The 24464-nt window shown below is 41.3% G+C and overlaps 4 protein-coding genes across 5 annotated transcripts; 1 reads left to right on the top strand and 3 right to left on the bottom strand.

The window, feature by feature from the left end:
* Nucleotides 1-1512: 1512 nt before the first annotated feature.
* Nucleotides 1513-5920, bottom strand: LOC135673537 (65-kDa microtubule-associated protein 3-like). Its single transcript, XM_065182581.1, has 13 exons — nucleotides 5787-5920; nucleotides 5018-5103; nucleotides 4593-4799; nucleotides 4110-4358; nucleotides 3803-4012; nucleotides 3570-3725; nucleotides 3336-3495; nucleotides 3100-3251; nucleotides 2932-3019; nucleotides 2762-2835; nucleotides 2605-2679; nucleotides 2281-2521; nucleotides 1513-2188 (listed from the first exon to the last, which is right to left on the bottom strand). The coding sequence occupies exons 2-13, from the start codon at nucleotides 5087-5089 to the stop codon at nucleotides 1650-1652; spliced, it is 2223 nt and encodes a 740-aa protein (XP_065038653.1). The 5' UTR covers nucleotides 5090-5103; nucleotides 5787-5920; the 3' UTR covers nucleotides 1513-1649.
* Nucleotides 5921-6767: 847 nt separating this feature from the next.
* Nucleotides 6768-7948, bottom strand: LOC135673538 (probable calcium-binding protein CML18). The gene is made up of 2 exons (XM_065182582.1): nucleotides 7810-7948; nucleotides 6768-7603 (listed from the first exon to the last, which is right to left on the bottom strand). Exon 2 carries the CDS (start codon nucleotides 7564-7566, stop codon nucleotides 7009-7011), a length of 558 nt encoding a protein of 185 aa, XP_065038654.1. The 5' UTR covers nucleotides 7567-7603; nucleotides 7810-7948; the 3' UTR covers nucleotides 6768-7008.
* Nucleotides 7949-10006: 2058 nt separating this feature from the next.
* Nucleotides 10007-10727, top strand: LOC135674952 (protein SMALL AUXIN UP-REGULATED RNA 12-like). Its single transcript, XM_065185215.1, has one exon. The coding sequence runs from the start codon at nucleotides 10208-10210 to the stop codon at nucleotides 10502-10504; it is 297 nt and encodes a 98-aa protein (XP_065041287.1). The 5' UTR covers nucleotides 10007-10207; the 3' UTR covers nucleotides 10505-10727.
* Nucleotides 10728-14511: 3784 nt separating this feature from the next.
* On the bottom strand, nucleotides 14512-24097 carry LOC135673539 (filament-like plant protein 4). 2 transcript variants are annotated; one of them, XM_065182584.1, is made up of 6 exons: nucleotides 23656-24097; nucleotides 20999-21124; nucleotides 19441-19615; nucleotides 16297-18748; nucleotides 16100-16151; nucleotides 14512-15443 (listed from the first exon to the last, which is right to left on the bottom strand). In XM_065182584.1, exons 2-6 carry the CDS (start codon nucleotides 21110-21112, stop codon nucleotides 14982-14984), a joined length of 3255 nt encoding a protein of 1084 aa, XP_065038656.1. In that variant the 5' UTR covers nucleotides 21113-21124; nucleotides 23656-24097; the 3' UTR covers nucleotides 14512-14981. The 2 variants fall into 2 exon arrangements, with proteins under 2 accessions (XP_065038656.1, XP_065038655.1); XM_065182583.1 differs by having other exon boundaries at nucleotides 20999-21132; nucleotides 23656-24096.
* Between the last annotated feature and the right edge of the window lie 367 nt (nucleotides 24098-24464).

Here is a 24464-nt window from a genome sequence, read left to right on the forward strand (position 1 = left end):
AAATATGCTTAGATCTCACTGGTGCTAACAACAAACACATTTCTAGGTCAATTGTTTTTTCAAGACAATCATGCAATTAAGTCGGAGACTATGCTGATCCTCAAGTTAGCTTCACCTTAAAAAGATGGTCATGTTGACAAATTAAGCGTCACCAAACTCCGATTTCCATAAGTCATTCGGCTTAAAGTTGGTCATGTTCACATTTTTTTTTCAAAAAGATTAAAGTTTTTTTCACCATCATGTCATCCTTTCACTTTTGTTAATATAGACAACATTATTATATGAAAGGTTTATTTATGATTTTATCACCTAATATGGTCTTAAGTGTTCCTTTTATGTGTGATATATTCATCAAAGATTAAAAGTTTTTGAAGTTTGTATAAAAAAAACATCTAAAATGTTCAATGTGAATAAAACGTCGGCATCTATTTTAAAGCATCTCATATGATTAATATAACTGAAAGTGTCCCCTTGTGATATATCCGTCAAGGATAAGAAGAAAAAAAAAAAATCTATTTGCATGTAATATATCCATATATTACGCATAATGTATCAATCTAAAAGAAAAAGAAATATTCCAAGTACTAGACATAACGGAGCTAAAACATCCCTTAGTACAATCAAAATATCTAAAATGTCTAACTTAAACTTGAGCTAAATGCATTTACTTAAGTTAAAAAATATGTCTAACTTAATCAAAATATTTTGTTATAGGGTGACACCCAAGACAAAAACATTTGAAGTGTCATTTAATTATTTTTTATGAATAAATTAATTGTTAAGGTCATAAGTGTATTTGTGTGTTCTCACCTCGAAAAATAATATGGGAGCAAAAATGATATGATTACTACGGTTAGTTAAGCTAATAACCCTAATAATATTCCAAATTAGACTCGATGGTAGAAAGATATTCACACAAAAGATCAAATAAATGTAGTGATTAATAGGTTAATAGAGTTGGTGGAGAGGCAATCTCGACAACTAGAATAATTATTGGCCCAAGGAGAAGAGGAGGTGTCGGTAGTAACTCGGGGGCATGATATAGAATTAGCAAGTGATAGGTTTAGAAAGAATGATACACTAAGCGGATAAGAAATATTGAAGGATTTTAAATAAATATAAGATTATTTGTGCAACTTATATGCTATGTGGGAGGTAAAAAAGGGTCATTTAGATGTTGAACAAATGATCTGGAAAATATTTAAGAAAATCTTTTATCAAAAGTATTTTAGTGTAGCCCACCGATAAATCAAAAGGTTAGAATTTATTAAACTCAAACAAGAGGATCAATCGGTGATGAAATACACCAAAAGATTTGAGGAGTTATCTTGATTGGTACCTACATGGTTAGTACTAATATCTTGAGGATAGATTAATTTCTTTAAGGAGTCAAAGTAAATATGACGATGAATATCCTATTCCCTATCCCCTGATAACTTGCGGATGTAAAATGTTCACAGAGTCCAGCACTCTATTATTCCAGCGGCGACTGTAATGGATCTCGATCATCAATGAATATGAAAGAGATTTCTTAGTAAACATTGACAAAAGTCGAGAAGAATCGACTTTGAATCAACTACAGACTAGAACAAAGATGTGTCCCGCAAAGCGTTGGGCACCAGCGTTCATATAATGATTACGTAGCTCATTTATCTACTGAGATAGAAAGCAAGCCTCCTTTCCTCAAATGAATACTCTAACTCCTCTACTGGTGCTACCCTGAGGCAAGTCGGAGCAGGCGTTGTGGCCACCTGCATAGGCATTGGCGTTGCAGCAGTAGTTTTGGGGGTTGGGGCTGGCGTTGCGTTCAATGTCTTGTTCTCTTCGACAGCACCAGTAATGGGCTTCGACGGTGTTGGCATTGGCGCTGTAGCTTGAGTTTTGGGTGTCGGGGCCGGCATTGCGTTTGACGTCATGGTAATGGGCTTAGCGTTCTCTTCGATAGCACTGGAAATGGGCTTCGATGGTGTTGCCATTGGCGCTGCAGCTGGAGTTCTGGGCGTCGACGTCAATCCCTTTGACGTCATGTGATCTTCAAAAGCAAAGGTAATGGGCCTCGACGGTGTCGATGGAATGTGGTTGACCGGAGCCAGGGGAGCAAAGGGTTTTCGTGGCGCACCCATTTCTTGATGCGCGGTGAAGGATAGCTTCTTCATAGGAAGGCCAGCAATATCTAGGCCCCTTGCACCTATACAAACAAGAGCTCGACTTTACAGACCTCGTTCATAGTAAAATTTGGGAAACATTGTCGTATTGCTACTGGAGATTCAAGAAACTAACCAGGGGAAAGGGTACCCAGATCATCTATCTTCTTCGTCGAGCGTCCAGACTTTGCGGAATGCAAATAGTCAGGCTTGGGAGGAGGCTGCATTGCTGCTCCACCAAGAGACAGCCTTCGGCTTGGACCCCCATTTGATGTTCTATGAAGTTTCTTTGCACTTTGAGGCTTTAAAGGGCTGGGTTTTGAACCGTAGAGAGCTTCCTGTTCGGCTATGAGCTGACCTTGGAGTTTCTTCTGGTCCTGAATTGTACTACTGTGTGTTAATCCCGAGCCACAAATATCTGACTTGATCCACTAGAATATCATTGTGTTAAAAAGCTAACCCTCTGTCGCTTGCGCTCTTGCTCTTTCTCTTGCCGGACTATGATGTATTCTTCCAGCATTGACAGAAGACGCACCTACAAGGTAGAAAGAAGCAATTGGAGATCGGATTCCTAATAAGACCATCAACGACCAACAAACATGTGAGGAAATGCTCACGCCGTCGTATGTGAATTCAACGCCTCTTTCTTTCTCCCATTGTGTGATTTTGGCTGCCAGAGTCTCTATCATTGCTGCTCAAGATACAGCAAGTAGCAAATGAAGTCACAGAACTTCCATGATGCAGATATATAAATCGTATTTGGTCTTAGATGTCTCTATATATCAACCTGGAATCTTGTTGACCAAAGCACGAGCTTTCTCAGCACGCTTGAGTGCTAAGTGTGCACCTCTTCCAGCATTGTAGCGGTTCTCATCCTGCAATAGATTGGAGAAAAGAATGTCAGTCACAGAACAGAGCAAAAGTGTACAGCTACCATTTTACTCAGATTCCCGACCCTATTGTATTCCTCCAGCCAGGCCTCCTCCTCGCATGCGGGTAACCATTTCTCTACCCTTTCGAGAATATCTTTCCTGCTGAATGCTTCCTCTTTAACTGTTGAGATTTGGTCCTCTATCTGTTCCAGAATTAAAGAAGCATCAATGGCTCCTGCAACACAAAGAATTGGAGACCAAGTTTAAGCTAAGGAGCCGTCTCTCGATAGCACGAAATTACAGAAATATCAACAGATACCAGATTCGATAGCACTGATTGCAAGTTCTGCATCATTTTCTGCCTCTGCAACCAGATGTGCTCGTCGACGAAGCTCTTCCAGTTCCGTTTTCTTCTTCAAGACTAGCTCTTTCATCTTGCTTACTTTTAGCTGTTCAAGTCTCAAAACTTCTGCCTCCACCTACATCAAAATTGTGCTCCTATAACTAACATATCACTGCAACCGAGCAAATTTGGCTGTAGTTGCTTACTTACAAAATTGAGGAAGTCCGGTGAAAGAGTGTTGGCCTCGGTAATTTCTGATTCTGAAGCAGCTATATTACTGGTCACATTCTGAAACAGTCGTTGCTCTTCAATTGGTGTATCCATAAGATTCCACAGTTCCAACATTGTAGAGGCAAGATCTTGAAGCTGCCATAAATCAATGTCGCAATATGAATTATAGCACAAGTAAGATAAGGATTGTCATTCTCAGTAGCATCAATTACCTTCTGCATCCTTTCTACTTTAATCTCTCGCAATCTCCCTATGGCAATGGATAACCTTTCGATTGTAGCATTGCTTACGCTCTTTGGTACTTCAGATTCATCCAAACTAGGGTGTATTTCTCTTACTGTTTCTTTAAAATCAACTCCAAGCACAGAACATAATGCATTCAGGGTAGACAAGTGTTCCATCACTTGCTTCAAGCGATCACTCTGTAACAGAAGAAAGTTAATTTGTTACAAGAACAAATGAGTGATGTTGTTGACGATTATGCAAATGAAATGTGATCCAGAGGAGTTCACTTCAGACCTTCTCCTTCTGAAGTGACTCTAGTTGTCTGTACAACTCTTCAATCCTTCTTGCAGATAAATCAGATTCATCCACGGCCAACTTCGATTGGTTGCCTTCAGAAGACGTGATCTCAAATGAGATCTTTCTTATCTGTTCTATTACTTCTAAAAATTGATTCCATCTCTCAACTTTTCTCTTTCGCATCTCCTCTAGCTGTGGGCCAATGGACTTGAGCTCCTCTTTTAAGCTTCCCGTACTGTGATTGGACTGCAAATACATTTGAGATGCGTAATACATTTCCCCCCATTGAAAGCTTCAAAATTAGAAAAGCTACTTATGCAGGATAGCACCTACACTCTAGCAATGCACTGATAAGAATCGCAGCAAACAAACATAGGATCAAGCAACATCAGATAATTATCCATCAGTTTTGGCATTCCAAGAATTTTAAACCCAGGAAAGTGCTAAAGTCTGATAGCAAAAGCATGAACTGAGACACACCTGTCTAATGTGTACTGGTGGCTCACCCAATGCGGAACAGATGGCTGCAAGCTCCGCTTCAGAGTCAGCAATTGCCTGTCGCAGCTGAGCTCTACAACGGTTGGCCTGGTCGACCTTTCTTCTATACACATCCAGGCACTCTTGTTCTAGTTCGAGGAGCATTTTATCCCTTTCAGCATCAGATTCACCAACCTCATCCCATATAATCTGATACAATACAATTAATGAACCAGGTTGAATGAATTAATAAGCCAGCTACTGATGTCCTCAAAAGCAACATTGTTACATATAATGCTGCGGAAACAATTACTGCAGTGAGAGTGAGTAGTTGCAATGATCAGGATATTATTCATAATTTATGTTCCTCCTATAACTATGTTCAACAACAACATTTCATAAAACAAGCTAGTGGAGCTACTGAAAACCTGAAGCTCATATAGAATAGATCCACAAGCTGTTTCCAATTGTAACAGCTGATCGCTAGATAGACGAGCCATGCAACCAATTTGACCTGCAAAAAGAATACGTGTCCATAAAAAGCATTTACTTCATCGAAGAAAAAGGAATTAGTTCAGGAAAGAGAGATCCAAAATGTCTGCAATGGCGAAGTAAAGGGTGCATATATGTTCAAGATTTACACGACACCAAATGGAGGAAAATAACTGATGGGTAATTTTTTTCAAGTAATTTATGTTCAAGATTAGCTTTTTTCCTCATGCGGCAAAATTATTTGGTTACATTAATAAGTCAAGTAAGGGGAAACTAGTAGTCAAATCGAGTATGGATTATAAAGAGTAAGTTAAAGAAGAAGCAGAGACAACAATAGAAACCCACGATCACCACATCAAAAATCAATTCGCTCCGCTAGTGAGAGGTTCCAGTAAAATCAATTCGAAAGAAACAAAATTAAAGCTTCTCGGATGCCGAAACCATCCGCGAAGCCGAAACAAGACGTCCGACTATCCAACCATTCAAAACCAAATCACTGCATTATATTAACATCAAAACAAAGAAGCATTTCATAGAATGTATGAGCCTAGATGAGATAAAATTGTGCTGAGGAGCGCCCATCTTTAAATCTTCGAAACATCAACAACATAGGGCAAATTTCAACAGAAATTTAAGCTAAAAGAAGGAAAGAGAGGGGGGGAGGGGGGGAGGGAGGAGAGAGAGAGATCTCGGAACGAGGCGTACCTGAAGAGGGCTCAGATGGGATCGATGCAAGAACCAAAGGAAAGCGAAGCTGAGTTTCGCTGCAAGATTTGGCCGTCAGAGATCGCCGAGTGTGAGAGAGAGGGAGAGAGAGAGAGAGAGAAGGGGCAAAAAAGGATTCGAAATGGAGGTGTTTTGATTTGAAATGGAGATACCGTTTTGTGAACTTTATTGGGCTGGTATATGATCTGGGACGTTGAATTCGAAATGGACGGATATTGATCTGTTACCGTTACCGAATAGGGTCAATGAAGACGGGAAGGGCGCCGTCGTAATTATGGCTGCCTTGCCAGCCCTATTAAAGTAAAGATAATGCAGTAAATGACGAGGAGAAAAATCCAATAATACATTTCTGAGCTTTGTATCGATAACTTAAATCTACGTACATTTTTCAGGGGAGAGAAACCAGGAGTGAATGGGCCCCCATAGTTTGGTGGATGCGTAAGACGGTGAGAGTACGCAGTTCGCCCAAACGCGAGAACCAACTTAAGTTGCCACTTGAGAACAGACTTACCTTACGACAGATGGTATAGAAGCGCACCATCTCCATCCGACCCCATCCCTCCCTCTCCCCTTGGGGTGTGCCACCGCAGCATGTCGCGACTTGGGTCGGCACAAGCGAAGGCGCTGCAAATCCGTAACCCTTATCGGGGTTTTATTTATATTAAGCCCATGAATCGCACGACTTGTCCCACGAATATATTGAGCCCTATGGGTCCGTCACTTGACACATGGGGAAGACCACCAACCATTTCGCATCACCAGATGCCATACCAAATCACTATTGGCTCATCTCCTGCGATGGACATATATTTCTGCCGTGGATGCTTTCGGTCGGGCAGCGATGATTCTATCAGGATCCGCAGAAGTGAATTCGAATGGGAATGAACCGATGCAAGAATGACGATAAAAAGAAGAATCATGCAGCCTGCTCAACGTCTATAGAACTACTGGCTCATAATCTAGTGGATGCAAAAGTCGAACAAACTAGATTGGCAGCAGACTACCTCCTTGTGAGTGATGCTGACATATCCTTGCTTGTTTTCTCCGGATTGCAACGCCAGCCCAAAAAATACACAAGAAGAAGAGGACACACCTGGATTGACCAATTCATCAAAGAAGACTTGCTTCCCTTTCATCCTTTCTTTTGTAGACTTCTAGGTACGACTTGCCTTGCTAAACTAGTAGCTGCAAATTTCCTATATCAATTACACACTTTCCAACATGCGCCGGCGGTCATCATGGACCAGAACTCGTCGAAGTCCACGAGGCCGTCGCCGTTCCTATCGACGCCTCTGATCATGAGCCGGCACTCCCGGAGGCTGCACTTGCCGTGGCCCAAACGGACGAGTACCCTCCTTAGATCCTCGGCGCAGATGAACCCGTTCCCGTCGACGTCGAACACCCGGAAGGCTTCCATCAGCTCCTCTCTGCTACCGGACATATCGCCGCCGCTTCCGCTCCCTCCTCCGCCGACGGCCTCCATGAACTCGTCGAGGTCAATGAAGCCATCCCCGTTGCAGTCTGCCTCTCGCACCATCACCTCAGCCTTCCGCGCGGCCGTGGCCCGCTCGTGTCCCATGCACAGCAGCAAGTCACAGAGCTCCGGAGGAGATATCTTCCCGTCGCCGTTGGAGTCGATGAGCCGGAACACTTCCTTCAGCTGGCTGGATATCTCCATGGCCGCTTCGGAGGACGACGACAACCAGTTGAAGTTCGTGCGGACACTCCTGGCCTCTGCTCCGTCTCCCTTGCACGCCATGGCTTTGATGAGTTTGCGGAGGCAGGCTCCCACCCGCCTGCCCAGAGGAAACATGTGAGCCAACGCTGGAGGAGGACAGAAGCACAGAGGGAGAGATGACGCTTGAAATACGGGATGGGAAAGAAAAAACTTGGGGAGCAAAGAATCATCAGATGAACAGTACATATAGGAAATAAACAAGAAGGTGGACAAGCTCTGATCACTAAGAGATTTATAGGCTAATCGAAAATCAAACACCAGGACCTGAATATACACCGGATGTGTTATGCTATCAGAAAGGGGGGCGGGGGGAGGGGAGGGGTGGGTGCACGGAACCATGTGGGCAGCGTAATGGTTCTGGATTCATGGGCGGTGCAGTGATTGGGTTGTCTTATTTCCTGTAAATGGAAGCGAGTACAGTTGTTGGTGGTGGCGATAGGTGCCTTGAAGTAGATATTACTCTGTACGTTCTTTTGGTTCATCTCCTCATTTCGGAAGAGGCACAGTGGAGAGCCACAAGGGAAGATGAATGATAGATACATACCTTTATGCTGGTCCATCTAAATAAGAACAAGCTCGCCAAGACTTCGTACAGCACATAGCTGGTTGGACTTCGTAGAGCTGGAGGCCTTCCATAATCGTGAATAGTGTTACAAGATAACTGGAAATACGTGCATATGTTCTAAGCTTTTTAACTCGAAAAAAGAAAAAGGTTGTCCACTGCAATTGATCCCTGTAAACTCTAAAAAGCTCCACTGTTTCGCTCCAAGCCCTGTCAAAATTTCCATCATAAATCACTCATCTCTCTGTTGCTAACTATTCTTGGCAAGAGGCCTTATCCCAAGATTTCATTTTCGTACAACAGTAGGCTTAACAATGGGCCAGGATCAGACTTACGGGCTAAATTCACAGAGATAAATCTGGGCCCAGAACGGGCAACTAAAATTGTCATCGATGGGACGGCCTTAAAGTTACAGTAGAAGACAGATTTGTTCTTCCAGCAGAAAGAAATGATCTCTGGTATATATATCATGAATTATAAGAGAAACTAGGTGCGGGTTTTTGATCATTCAGCTGATCCCTTTTGGGTTGGTGGGGTGGGTGACCAAAGTGTCCATGGGCAGTCATTGCATGCAAGGCTGCAGCGGTACGTACGTGACAGTACCAGCTTGCTTCTGTTTTTATTTCCTTCTTCGACTTGTGATGCCCTGACCTTCGCCATGTGCTGAAAGCTGAGCCACAGTCTCACCTCACCTCCTCTTCTCGCTGCCCATCATAACGTGGGGAGAAAGGACGAACCGAGAACGCCTCCTGCTCGATCACCGTGTGGAAGAGCTATATTGTTTTAGGACTCTACTACTTAGCATGAAAAACCTTTAGATGTTTGCCTCAGCAGTGTGACTGCTTGTGATTTCTGAAGCCGAGCGTTTGAAATATTTTAGATGGGACAAGAGGGATTGTACTTGGTTCATGGTGACTATGTGTGGAAGGCCTAATTTGTTCTTGATGAAAATATCCTTGGGGCTTGATGAGAATCTTTACAAGTTGGTGCTGATGATAGCCCATATAATGCTATGATGAAAAGGAAGAAGGTGTACATCTCGTACGACCCAGGAGTTTCTCCACAATCAAAGCTAAGATGGTCAAGACTCGAAGAAAGGATTTCTGGAGTCATATAACAAGTTTGGCAAGTGGCCAAATTAAAGAGGCAATGTGGCAGACCAGCACAAAGATGGCAGAAGATGGTTAAAAGCTTGGTAGATCTCATGGCCTACGCTGACAGTGGACCAAGGACTAGTGAACAACTTGTTCGTACCTTCCAAAATCGATCGCCTGCAGAGCATAAAGATCTTGTTGGTGAAAAATGGGAGAGCCTAAATGACCAAAAAGAAAAGATCTTGAACAACTAGTGCGGTTGTAGGCATGAAAAGATCCAACATTTATAGCTCTCGATCTTTGTATAGGTTCTACCTGCACTGGTTAACCTGAGTTAAAATTGTTGCACTAACCGACGACCAGGAAATATCCTGATGAGATTAGTCAAAGTCTGTTGACCACTTGAAACTATGTGATTAATTGCTAGCAAGTGTCTTGTGATACCGGAAGTCCTCCGTGATATCCGCCACCTCCGCTGGCCATAATTCTTATCCAGATTTCCAAGATTATCCAACAATTAGATGATCGACTTGCGAAAAATGACATGTACTCTTAGCTCGATCCCACTTGTGGTACAGGCAACATGTTGGGATCTGACACGGTGGGGTTCATTTGTGTGTTCCACGTCGTGACGGAGCTCTCGGGCACATGGAAACTGATTCAAATCCAACGCCAAAGCAACTGTTATGGTGATTGGCAGTGGTGGTGGGAAGTGGAGGACCAGTTCGTCCTCAACAAGGACAACAAGGTGATTTTAATGGCGCGGCCCCGCATGTCCTCCGCGTCAACACACACATAGCCCAACGCACCCGTGGTCTGTCCTTCCCTTTCTCGCCCCCGTCACATGCTCTTGTTCCTCTCGGCCTCCCCGCCTCTCTCCTATATATCCACCACCGGCTTTCTCCGCTCAACCCACAGCCGAGCAAAGCAGCAGGCGTAGCTTTCTCCTGCTGTAAAATCCCCCGAGTTCTAAGGGTTGGAGTTTGGAAGCAACCGTTGCAAGGAGATGGCGTTCCGGAGGTCGAACAAGCTGCCGCAGGCCGCGGCCATCAAGCAGATACTGAAGAGGTGCTCGAGCCTGGGGAGGAGGCAGCTGCCGGCGGACGTGCCCAAGGGCCACTTCGCGGTGTACGTGGGCGAGAGCCGGAGCCGGTTCATCGTGCCCATCTCCTACCTCACGCACCCGGAGTTCCAGAGCCTGCTGCGGCAGGCCGAGGAAGAGTTTGGCTTCGACCACGACATGGGCCTCACCATCCCCTGCGAGGAGGTCGTCTTCCGCTCCCTCACCTCCATGCTTCGTTGAGGCAATGCACCATCATCCGGGACTCCGTTTGTTTATTCTTTTTTGCCTCCATTCCGATGGGGTGGTTCACTAGAATGTAGCTGTTCTTGCTCGATCGAAACCTACGCTGCGTGGGTTGTATTTGTACATCTCCGAGCGGCGTGCCCGCGGTTTGCCGCCCTGTGAGAACTAATTAATTTACTTGCAAGGAGTACAGCAGAGGGGGCACCTTCCCCTGTTCATACTCTCTCTCTCTCTCTCTCTCTCTCTCTCCGTCTGTTCATGCTGTGACGCGTTTCCTGATACTGTATGAACGTTACAAAGACGATGAGAACCCACCAGCTTTAGTTTACGCAGCATATATATGAATCCGGTAAGCTGCATGCTAGTAAATTAAGCATGAGAGGTTTCTATGTTTGGGATCGAGTACATCTATGAGACCTGTAGACTGAACATCCTGTGGGCACATTTGTTTTGTTGGATAGAAGAACAGCTGAGCAAGTTAGCAGTAAAAATCAAGACCTCTTTCAGCTTCGGCTAAATTCAATAAGAGCTCGAAGCTTAACGGTGTGAGGTGAGTTCTCTTTTTGTTTTCTTCTGCTGCTTTGTGCTTTCTCTTTCTTCTTTCCAACCTCTACAATATATTTCGAGGTGATGGAGAGGGCTGGAAGTTCAACATTTTTCCTGATTCAATAGAATCCAAATGCTAATGTGCTCCTGCTAATGCGGTTTGGTTCTAAAGTTTGAAGACTAAGAAGATTGAGAGAGAGAGAGAGAGAGAGGAGATGATGACCCTTTGAACCCAATACCTTTTGTCCTTTGCTTTGAAGTCATTAGAGGGCGACTTAATTTAAGCGAAAAGAACGGCAACCATGGACATGAAAGTTCCTTTCCTCAATTATTTGTCCTAATATTAGCTGTTGGAATCAAAGTACAACAGTTTGTGCCTCTCGTCCTGTCTCTTTAAATTATGAGCTCCTATTGCGTTCGATTGACAACGCAACCGAGTCTTATAAATTAAGGGGTGGGTTTGCATTGGTTAACTTTTCTCTTTGCAATCCCTTTGGAACGATCGGATCTTCTTCCTTTTCAAGTGTGATTGGGCATCTCAATCATTCCGGCGAAAGAATCCTTCCTCCCGCTTTTGCTCTCCTCCACAGGTCTCCTGTGTGGCATCTATCATCCTCTCTCTCTCTTTGTCCAATCCAATCTACCGTCAAAGAAATCCCTCCTCTCCAACTCATCGATTCCGGTGACAGCACTATCTCCTGTTGGAACAGGGACAAGTGCATGTGGAATTTGGAACCCTCTGTTTGGTCTCTGGCTGCCCTTTATCACAGGCAGCGACCGCACGCGTACGGGGGGGATTTCTTCTGAGCTTTGCCTACTAATATTATTTGGTTCAGCGAATCACCGCAGAGAACCCGGTCGAACCGCTTCGAATCGGCTCAAAATTGGAGTCGGACGGTTCAATTCCGATCTCTAGAAATTGGAATCAAAACCACAACAGTGGTTTCAAATCAGTTAAACATGAAAAATAAATAAATAAATAAATTTCATAGCATAGTTATTAATATTTTAAATTTAAAATATATTAACTTTAGTTTAAATTTCAATAAAAAAATTTATTTTTTTTATCAATCGAAATCGATGAATTGATTGGAGTCTGAATCGCTTGAAATCGATTTGATTCCGATTCCATATTTGATAGAACAAGAATGATTATTCGAAAAATGGGAAGAAGCTTAAGTAGAAGAGACCACAAATTTAGCCTTTTTTTTTTGTGTGTTGATAGAGTTTGTAGGGCAAAATATCCCAATTGACCAAAGGAGTCATGAATGCACTAATATTTTTGAGCCGGCATTGATTCAAAGGACCCAATAGTCATTGTGGGTTGTCGGTGCTCATGAAATAATAACAATAATAATAATTTAATAGAAAAATAATACTTATATATATATATATATATATATATATATATATTGTTCTCTCTGTATGAAAGGGTTCACACATGATGAGAGGCTTGAAATGTCGGCCAAGACTTCTTCCTGCATCTAAAAGAAGCAAAATAACAAACTAAGATGATTCTAAAAATGAAATCTTTTGTACCTTCTTAATCCTCAGTCAAACATTGCTGCCTTAGGAAAGCCAATAATCAAAAGGATAGATACGTAGGGTGCATTCTTCCATGCATGAGATTTTGATGGCTCAAATAGGTCATTGAGTACCACACAGCAACTCGTGTTACACTCGTATCAGCCATGAGAATTATGCTTGAAGCTCTCAGTAAAGTCACGTTCTTCAGTGCAGAAATGACTAGTGGGTGCACCATCAAACACGTCGAAGAAACGAAGAAGAAGAGGCTCCGTCAAAGAGGACAACCATGGGTGGGTTTGGAGATGTGGAAGCTCATTAGGGTCCTCAAATCTAATGAGTGGCTGTGCAGACCTCTAAAATCTAGTTCTTCACTCTTAAACGTCTTCCAAGAGGTCCCTCTTCTAGCCTTCGCTGGCCATGCCATGTCTACGAGTCCCATCATCATCAAGCATTTAATGTTGGATACAAGTCGTATGCAGTGTCTACGAAATCTCATATGTATCCTCTCACATAAAATATTTAGTTCTATTAGGAAAATGTGTTTCCTTTAAATCTTCAGATATCAAAACCTTGAGAAATTTAGGTTATCTATAAAGCAGCAAACTTCAATTTCTAATATTTTTCCGTATCTAAATTTCTTTTCCTCTGAAAACTTTGTATCGAGCAATACGATAACACCAACACATCTCCAATCGTGGACGAAAACTTTCATGTTGCTACGGTTTTAGATGGTTTCATGCTTGAACCAATGTCTCTACAAAGAACAGTGTAGATGAACTCCTGTATTCTACAATGAACAGAGCCAAAACATTTGGATTCGTGAACTCCTGTCGTGCATCATAACGATGTGCTGATCTTTCTGTGGCTTTTATGGTCATTGGATCATCGTGTCTGTAGTGAGTGGTGTTGCAGCAAATTATAGATATCAACGCCCGCTAAAATTTGCTTTGCCATGTACGAACTTTTCTCGTTGAGGAGGTGAAAGTCCATGAAACTGAGTTCATTTCAGCCTCTCTATGTCAACGCCTCTGCAAGAGCACATTTATCAAAGCAGACATCGCCTTTCCGGAGACGGTATACCAAACATATCGAAGAAGATCTAACAAGGCAAGACGGGTCCACAGGAGGAGGAAACCCATGTGTTGACCGCGAGGTGCGCGGGAGCCACGGCCTCCAAATCTAATGAGTGGCTGTAGTGGCGGAACACATCGAATTCGCCATACTGAAGAGCTCCAAAGGGGTCGCTCTTGTGCTGTACAAACGTGGCCGGCTCGCCCACAGATCCATGGCAGCCGATGTCCTACTCCCGACATTAAGCATGCAGCGCCGGACATAGACCTCCAACTACGTGTACGGCCGCCGCGCGCGGAGCTTCTGCAGTGCCTGGTGACTCCCCGGCAAGTACTGTAACGCGGTGTCGGTGGATTACATGGTTGGAGCTGCAGCAACTTCTTGGTCATGCATGTTCCGGATGTGACTGTTGGCGCAGCATGTTCCTCCGTCGGCGATGTGGGACACAGGAGGCCGTGGCACCGGCGCGCCTGCATGCACCGAGCAAGAGCCCCACAGGCGTGGTGTTCCACCCGCACTAGAGCGCCATCGTCATGTGGCGTGAACTCCAGCGAGGAGACACGGACGTGAAGAGCATTCATTGCGGGTTGCAAGAGCTTGTGGTAGATGATTGTTTCCATTCTGGTTTAGTTAAAAGGGGTTTGTACCACGCCATGATGCCTTGTCATGCCGTCTGTGGGCGATCTCTCAACCCATTGTTATCTTCGATATGCTGCTACTCTATATCAGGCAGTGGAGCTTCTTATTTAGGCCGACAACAATCGTATTACTGGTATTATCGTCTGTTTCAATTACAGGATAGTCATGAAGAAGTGATGAATAATTCACAACTGAAAACTTTGAGCAATCACAAATCGGTATGGAGATTTCAAACGTTGATTGAATTCACAAACCAAACTTGGAATATTTAAAGAAACATAATTTATGCCAGTTTACTATACATCAATCGGTGTTCTAAGAACATAGTTGGTTTACTATATGCTTACGTTCCGTAACAGGAAAATGTTGTCTTCACGACGACAATGTACATAAATTTTTGTCTGGTAAACCCACAACTGCCATTATAACTGTTGATCATCATGGAGGACATGGATGTTGCTCCAAGTTGCAATTCAAACAAACTTTCAAGGAAGGCGGGCGGCTCGATTGCAAGTAGATTTGGTAATTACCACCAAAAACAAGCGTAACCCGCCTAAAGGCTGAAAACTACAAGTTATGAGCTCAACTTTGAAGATTAATTGGTGGATCAACCACTGTGCACTCATTTATCAATCTGCGGAGAGTTCTTTTAGAATATCCATCAAAAGAAAAGTTTTCTCAAAAGCATAAATTAGTGATCGCCTTTTGTCTTGGAGAAAAACCTGCTAAAACCACGACCCTGCTTATCGGGCAAGGCATTAGGAAAAGAAGTAGAAGACGATGACCTGGAAGACCTATGCTTTTGATGCTTTGAGTTGATAGGTGATCTGGGAAATGGACTTGCTTCATTGTCGGATGGGCTAATCTGGGAGCTGTATCCATCCAATGGGGATTCACCACCGGTTCTTGGCGTCACAAAAGCAGCAGCACTTTCTGTCTCAGATGCCATGTACCTTGAATTATGCATGCTTTGAGTGTTAAAGCCAGTAGAGTCCAGTGCGTCTTCGAAATAGTCATTTAAGTGATTTCTGTTATTTGGAAAGGAATCTGATTGTTCTGCTGGTGGTCGCAATGTTTGCAATTGCCTTCCAAGCAGAAGTATGGTCTCTTGACACTCCGCAAGCTTCTCCGCAGCGGCTGCTATCTCTTTCTCCTATTACAGAACATACGGCACTTTGAAAGTTGTGTAGAAGAACTAGAAGTTCTGTTATCTGAATCTAAAGATGATGGCATGCCACAAATGGTTCATGTAAATTAACAAGTAGCACAAATTAGTTCAGTCCAAAAACAGTTTCCTGTGCTTTTCTGATGCCAGTGTAGTGAACAATTGCAAAAAATAAAATCAAATTGCAAACATCATTCTTGATAAGAAACGATTTGTGAGCTTCTGATGATAAAGCAACAAACAGTAGGAATGCGAACCCTAGCCTTCCTGAAGGCACGAGTTTGTGAAATATCACATATTTAAAGTTGTCGTCAAACTCAAGACAAGAACATCATGCAAAATTTTCGAAAGTCACAAAAGCACAAACATGAGTAGACATGGTTTTATAAAAGTTAATTGCAAAGCAAAATTTTCCTTTGGCAAAGTCTGTAAGCCATTTAGGATAAGAGAGACCAGAAAATTTTGGACCACTACTGGTGGGTTCAAAGAGGCAGTCATAAATTGGCTTATAAGAACCAACCTTGGCACTATTTTAACAAGGTCCAATGGTCAATGTCATTCTTATATAAAAGAAGAAAAAATAAAAATTATAGACCTAGCTCAACAAAAAGACTTGCATGATGGAGTCGAGGAATGCACATTACCTGTTTTGTCTTGTCATTGTCAGCATCTGAGCACATTGAACACTTTTCATTCCTTCATTTAAAAAAAAATGAAAAGAAATAAGAAAATAAGAACAATAAATATATTAACAGCACCAACTAAATAAATGCCAACTCCAACATGCAATCAACTATTCTGAATTACAATATTTAGCAAAGTCTACAAAACAATAGCTAACCTCTCGATCTTCTCTTGAAGATCTCTTAATTTGGTCAAATCATCCTGATGAATACGCTTTTCCTCACCAAGTTCATCGTTCAATGTTTGTACTTCTGTACGTAGAATGTTTACTTCGGCTTCTAACTGCTGTGCGCGTGATTCCAGCAACTTGTACGACTCGGCCATACACTTTAACTGTGTTTCAGACAAGCTGTTTGATTTTTGGCTAGCAGCCAATTGAGATTTAAGCTCTGCCAAACTTTGTTCTGCTTCGACTAGACGAAGTTTTGTCCCTTCCAACAATTCAGTACAAGTAGACAGTTCCGTTTGCATGTTTTTTTTCTCCAACCTCATCTCTTCAAATTCCTTCAACGAAAACTTCTGTGTCGTGCTCCTTTGTTCAAAGCTGTCACTGATAGGCCCCTCGATATCTGGATGAGAGGAAGAATGAGACGGAGCGATAGACCTTCCTGATAAAATCTCATTTCTTGGTTCATGCTGAGCCACTCTGTTTTCAAGTAATGTTACCTTATCTATGCAGTCTGAAATATTGCTTTCCCATTCATTGCCCATTTTAAAGGTCATTTTAAAGCCCATCTCACTGGCTTCGGACAAAATATGGGATAAAATAAGTATCAAATCATTCAAGCTTTTTTCATTGTGTAGTACATCATTGACATAAGAAGAGAACTGCTGGATTTTCTCACTTAGTATTGGACCACCAGATTGCCTATCTTGTAGTTCTGAGGATTCTTTACCAACAGATGTAACAAAATCTTGAATCTCTGACAAAGCATTTTTGAACTCTTGACCTAAGTTCTGCTTATCATCAGCGCATGAAATATCATCTTGCTTAGAAGAAATGCCTATATCGGTAGTCTTGTCCACATCATCATAGCAATCTCTTTTATGACAAGAAGCATCTGTAGAGTAATTTTCTTCGATAACACAGCTTACAGAATGCTGAGGCAACTCTTCCTGTGTTTCCTGCACAATATGTTTTATATCCTCCAACACTTTACCGATATCAACTTCCTGATCTGACAAGTTAAAAGTAGAGTTTATTCTTGACTGAAGCTTTCTCAACAGAGAACTGAGCTTATTCGTTGCAAGTTCTCCCTCAGAACACATTTGATTTGTGCAAGGCAGACCTGTCTTCTCTGATGCCAGATGTTGCTCTTTACTAGTAGCATCCTTTTGAACATCAGCCGACAAAGTACCATCATTATTTACAGTTTTCAGCTTATCAAGGACACCATCAGATATCGTCATTGTTCCATTAGACTCTGTTGACAAACAAGCTAACCTCTCCATCTCTAGAAAGTCATCCATAAGTTCCAAATGGTTTGAATTGCCAGTATTCTTACTCTTTTCAGTGCCTTTTTCTTTCTTGATTTGTGAGAGATCTGACGTTAATGGTGTAGCCCAAGGTTCAGAATAACTTTCTACTTCATCATTTCCATCTTCAGACATTGAGGTCAAGCTTGGTGGGTGACTTTCATTTTGGCTCAAATTGGTATCAGAAGAGATGTCAAAACTTGGATTTGATAAGAACTTTTGCGGGTTCAGAGCCAGCATCCGTGCTTCAACACTACGAAGCTTGCTTGCTGTTTTAGCAAAAATGTTTCTTGAAGCCTGTAACTCACTGTTACGGTTTGATAAAGCCTCTTTTAGCATTTTCGTTTCTTCCTCAGTTGCTAATAAGCGTGCTGTAAGAAACTCATTCTCCTTCTGCAAAGTGTAAATGCTTTCAGAGGCAAAATCCAGAGCCGGTGTTGATATGTGATTAGTACCGAGATTCTTAGCAGGTGAGCGCCGCAATCTACTCTCACCATGATCACGGCCTAAACTCTCAACCTCTAGCTTCATTTGTGCTAATGCAGCGGGTCCAGGCAGCTTTTTTCTAACAAGGCCACGTAATCTTTGGCATTCTGCTTCCAGTTTTGATATTTTCTTGACATCCTCCAGGTGCTGCTTGTTTGCTGCATCAGCAGACTTTACGCTCATATTTTTCTCTTCATTCCGAATTTCAAGCTCTTTAGAAACAACATGTAGTTCATATTTCAATGAATTAATTTCTTTTTCACATGATAGTATATTGCCCTTTAGCACTTCAATTTCAGTATCAGCTTGCAACTTCTCATCAGTAATTTTCATCAGAATATCTGCACGTTCTTGAAGAGATCTTGAAAGAGCTGCATTTTCAGCAGAAGCTCTGAGCAGCTCCTGGTCAAAATCATCTAGCTTTGCTTCTAGCTCTGCCTTCATTTTTTCCCATTGCTTAGTTTTGGCGAAGACTACATCATGCAATTTTTGCTCGCTTTCTTCCTTCACGTTTCTTATCTGCTTCATGCACTCCTTCAGGGCACCATCGAGATGAGATGCGCGTTCTTCAGCAGTAAGCTTCAACAATGTGACAGATTCAAGTTGATTTTTCAGTGCAGATGATTCAGCTTCAGCTTTTTCCCAACCTGAAACAACAAAAAATGTTCATCTTAATCATTGATACTCAAAATAAGAAATTAAAAACAATAAAAAAAGGTTCCTCATAATCAATTTTCAGATCAACAATCTTAAAGACAACCAGAGAAATCAGCTAAAACTATGTCAATTTTTTTAAGAAAGCATAACCAGATTGATGTGCTTATCACCAAGCAGTACTAAATGAAGTTAAGACACAGATCAGGCTAATGCATTGAGCATATGCAGGATGCAGCTGCATATGTTAATTTTGGTCACATGTACATGTCATACAATATATATACACACACACACATACTTTCCAACTGAGAAAATTTTGACAATTAAATAGCAAAGCCAAAATACATGGTTAAATTTATATATTAACAAATAAGGTGTCTAGTCAGAATAAGATAAAATGGTACTCATTAGTGAACCTAAAAGTGATAAGTGGAAAAGAAAAAAAAAGGTCAAAGCATAGAGGTCTTAGAGAATCACATAATAATAAATGGCATATGGATCATAATAAATAGCTGCCTGTTCACTCTGTTTGAACATAGTTATAGGACTACTACGGCTTTCTGCAAGAAGTCACAGGGCTATATCAGAATAAATGTCTGCATATGCAGCCACATGAACCACTTATTAAATGTTGGCACCAAAATATATTCATGCAAATTGATGTAATCCTACACCTTAGTACCTGAAACTGCTTCTTCAGCAACTTTAGCATGTTGCTTGACTAGATTATCCTTAGTTGTCATCTCAGTTTGTGCTGCAGATAATTTTTCTTGTAAGGTCTTCACTTGGTCTTCCAATTCAGTCAGGTGGGCATATGATTCCACAGAAATTTGTACATAGCTAATAGTATTACTATCCTGCAAAAAAGGGATTCAACTGAGAGAGTATGTAACCACATCAAGAGAAGAGCAAACCAGAAAACAAGACAGATGTCTTCACTCACAATCCACAGTAACGTAGGATAAGAAACAATAACTACCAACAACAAATCCTGGTGAGGTCTTTGAAAGAGCAGGGAATAGATTCCAAGCTAAGACCCTCATGAAACCTCATTAGTTTACCTGTTATGTTAACTCTTTGGATAAAGAAAGTTGTTTAATGTGATGCAAGTATATTTGCATAGATTTAAATTTTCTATTTTCCTTGGCCTTGATGATACAGGTGCAAGAAAAAAAAATGCTTGCTTATTCCACTCCATTGTGCTTCTCAAGATGTCCCAATAACCATTGATGTTGCCAGTGGTTATTCCTCCAAATATGACAGAAACAAACTGGTGCCCTGATTTGCAAGACTTCTGCTGGTTATAACTTCATCTCTTAATGTTTATTTTTATGAAATGACAATAATATAATGTGGTTTCCTTGTTTATTTATACTTCTGTTGGATCTGGAGATCCCATTTATTAGAATTGTTCAGCTTTGATTTGTGGATTTTGGGTGTACATTAGTTGCTTTTTAGTTTTTGTGTTGTCTCTTGGTTTTAGTGGATCACCTTTCATGGTGATGTAGCTATTCCCTAAACTCTTGCCCAACTCGGCTGGATATTTGATTATTGTTTACTGTCACACATTTGGAACAGCAAAGGTTTGCCACTTTTTTTTTCAGAAACTAACTACAAACACATGCAGTTCCTTGATATAAAATATAGCCATTGAATAATGGTCAGTTTCAACATTGAATAAATGGATGTCAACATACATATGCCAGTATGACTAAATGTCACCTGCCAACATGGATCACAGTATTATTGCCTACAGATTGAGCCTGCTAGATACCTCTAGTAATTTTGTTTAATGCACATAAAGTCTTCTATTTGTTGATGCTATGAAAAATGAACAAAGATAACTAATTAGCCTGACTGTATTATGCAAGTGTCTTTCATTTTAAAGTCTGCGTAGAACTCCGTAAAAGGGACCATATACAGCATTCTTGACATCTTTAAGCTTGTCCTTTTATGAGTCTCTATACAATATCCATCTATGAATTTCAAGTGGTATATTCTAGAAATACTCTTATGTTCAACTTTAAGGTTATACACCATATTTGCAAACAAATAATAAAACAAGCTTATCATTTTCCAATATCAGTATCCTGTATCTATCTACCTGCATGGAACCCATTTATCAAACTCGTATCGATGATGTCAATCAATTAGAAATGTTCAAAACATGTTGTCCATCAAGAATTCACTGATGTGATTTCATTCAAGTCTGCACCAGCAAAGCACAGAAAGAAACAAACCTGATCAACTTTATTTCCACCAGAACTAGATGAAATTGCAGTGGAGGAATCAGTTGTAGTCGCTGCCTTTTCAGATGACTTCTTCTTCCAAGGCCAACTTCGCCGATCCATCATCAATTAAATATCCTATAATGCTATATTGATTGAGTCATTCTTCAACAAATAAAGTACAATAGAAATGAAAACTCATGCTAACAGGTGGATTGACACAAGAAATGGTGACAGGAAAGCTGCAAGTTGTTTAAGATATCAAACAAGACCTATAGAATTACTAAGAGAAGAGTATATTCCTATAAGTATTAATATCCAGAAGGACATTTCCCATGATTTCTCAGTTATAATCACATGCTCATATGAATATAAACTGCCAGTAGAACTCTGGTTATGTATTTTAGTTATGCGAACAACAGAAATCCAAGTATTACAAGTGACTGAGTTCTGTCAATAGGTTTTTCCATGTTTCGACATTAGTTAAAACTTAAAACAAAACATGCTGCTAATGTTTTTAACTAATAAGTTTATCAAAGTCCATAAATATCTTATGCTTCACAATACTGAATTCGAGCATCCAAACAGAGAGATAGTATACTTGCCTACTAGAAACTCAATTTTATTTACTGATAATGACTAATGGTAAATGTTAGGTGATAATAAAGCCTCACATTCGACTCACAGTTAAATCTTCATATAAAGATACAAGTCAGACACTTTTGACAAGGTAGTGAGTCAAAATTTACCAAAACAATGAACTTGATTCTATAGTATATAGCCATAAAGATCCTTGAAGCTTTTACTTCTAGGTTTTGGTTGATGATGCTGGAATTCAGAATTAAAACTATGGTAGAATCTTAAGAATTAAGCTAAAATGGAGTTTTGACCTCAAAGGGATACACTTATCACAATGCTAGTAGACAGTCCTTCATCAGGTATTTATCAGTAATCTAGAGATAAGTTTCCAATTAAAACTATCAAAAAGAAGAAGAAACAACTTAATATCACTACTTTCTACAGAATATTCCTTCTTAATGCTCTCTACGATACTATTTAATATCTATCCGAGTTATTTATCAATACACTTCATCTTTTTGCATTTCCCGTTGAAGAAACCTATACGTAGGTACATATCCAATACTAGTTCCATCTCCATGCAACAGTTGGAAGAGGCATAATCAATTAGGCTCAGCTTTGGAACTTCTCTTACCATAATAACCAAGTGAACCTTGTAAGTCTGTAAAGTTGTTTCTGCCAAGAAATCTAGTCAATGACAGTTCTAGCTAATGATTCTTAAACTTTGAAGCTAAAAGAGAGAATCACACGTAGATTTAGATGAAAAGTAAACAAAACCTTTTTTTTTAGATTTGGCTCTTAAATTGTTAATGACACGTGATGATTGACAACGTTGACCATGGTATGAGTAACCAATTAGTGAAGTTTCCTGATTTTGTGAGTGCAGCTGCACTGTTTGCTGGAAAAGAAAAGCAATATCATCACATAGGTTTGACTCTGGGCACCCATTGGAACAGATATGCGCTGCTTTGTAAATATATCATTTGATACAGCTTGGCATTGTAGCGATACAGGAACCATAAACCTTAGCAGCTGGAATAGATATGTAGCAGAACGGTACGAATGAATTAAAAACAGAACCTGGAGGTAGAACTATCAAATATCTGATTTTCTAGTAACAGATAAGCATATATGGAGATTTAGCAACAATATTTGTGAGAGAGAAAAAAAGTTTCTTGGACACTGTAAATTGTCTTTTTAACCCTAGTAGTCACCACCACATGGAATGGAATCACAAGTTTAATATAAAACACAAGCTAATCAAAGAAAACCAGCATTGGTTGGTTGATTGAAGGACAAAGAGAGCGGTCGTCAGTCGTGCACAAACATGTTGAGAATTTAAAGCATTAAGGTGGATTAGTCCTTGATGCCAGGACGAACACAAGTTAGGAGAGGGAAATTAAAAGCGGGAAGTAAATTAGAGAGGCCACCAAGGAAGCATTGAGAGCAGACATGGCCCAAAGTAGTTGAAATTCTTTAAATATAAGTGGGGTAAGGAGGTGCTATCGTCTCCCAGATACAATTAAGTGATTCCAGACTGGAAAAGGGGCGCAAAAACCATGCCCTTCCTGGTCTAATCTGGCATGGGCATGCTTGAAGCGAGATTGCTTCGGAAGGAATACAAGGCATTAGTTTAAAGCAGGCCAGTTCATCATGCCGGACTTGAAATTTTTTTGTCAATGCTAGTCTCCCACTTGCAGCACTGACCTACCAGCCAAGCTTTGGCAGCGTTTCAGCGTTCAGCAATACAAACTCAAAACCTTTGATCGGAAGAAAAGAACACCGAGGTGATCAAAAGTCTCCGCCAAGTACATTGAGAGCATCAGATCGATGCATTGTGTATCTGCTGGTCAGCAACAGCGATTATAAAGATTAAAGAAATCAAATTTCCTCGGGAAAAATATTAGGAGAAACACGGATTTTTCTGTCGTCGATGCCACCGCCAACGCACGAAATGAAATTCTATAGGAGCATAATTCTATCAGGGCTATAAAAAGATACGAGACAAAACCATCGGGGAAGATAGAACAGCAGCAGGGAAAACCAAAATCAGATGGGCGGAGCCAAATGCAGGCATGAACAGGACTTACCAGATGGAATGCGGTTCGCGCGGTTCGAATTCTGGGATCAGATCTGGCGAGCCGTGTGGTTTTGGTCCGAAGAAGCGATGCAGAGGAACAATGGAAGAAAGATGCGGTTCTTTCTCCGTATCGATTCTTTTTCCCTACCTTATTTGGATATATACACAAGTTCGGTGGAGACGGAGAGATACACAGAATGGCGGTGGAGGAGGAGGAGGAGGAGGAGATCGAGATAGTTATTGCCTTGTCTGCTGCGCCAACTCTCTCCGAGTCATACTTCTCGATGCCACTTCGTGCTCATACAAGAAAAACAGAGAACAGAGAACGGAGAACAGAGACGAGAGCACACAAAGAAAAGAAAAAGGGAAGGCAGGAGAACGAGAGCGAAGTGGGTAAAAATATTAGAGTTAGGTTGCGCACTTAAAAAGCAAAAACCATCGTTGGAAAGTACCCAAAGATGCCCGTTCCTTTCTCTTTCGCCTTTTCTTCCTTGAGGAAATTATTAGACCTACCCGTTTGCACCCCTCGTGGGCCCCCATTCGGCTCATGTATCCTATTCAATAATGGAGCAGGTAGATGAGGCTAAATATATGCGCGTAATGAGTAAAAAGATAATGCTCCTTGCTGAAGCCCCCACCTTTCTAAAAAGAAACCCTACTATATTCTATACCTCTTTAACTTTTTCATGCTAGAAAGAGAGAGTCAAAAGACCACCACCGCTGGCTGCTAGAAGAAGACCGACCTTCCGAAGCAGGTTGAGCTGTGCGCATCAGCGTTGCTGCCTTCGAAACCGCGCTACGTCGCAGTCGGGGGGCGTT

The sequence above is a fragment of the Musa acuminata genome, chromosome BXJ1-5 (genome assembly GCF_036884655.1).
Source record: "Musa acuminata AAA Group cultivar baxijiao chromosome BXJ1-5, Cavendish_Baxijiao_AAA, whole genome shotgun sequence".
NCBI classification, from domain to species: Eukaryota; Viridiplantae; Streptophyta; class Magnoliopsida; order Zingiberales; family Musaceae; genus Musa; species Musa acuminata.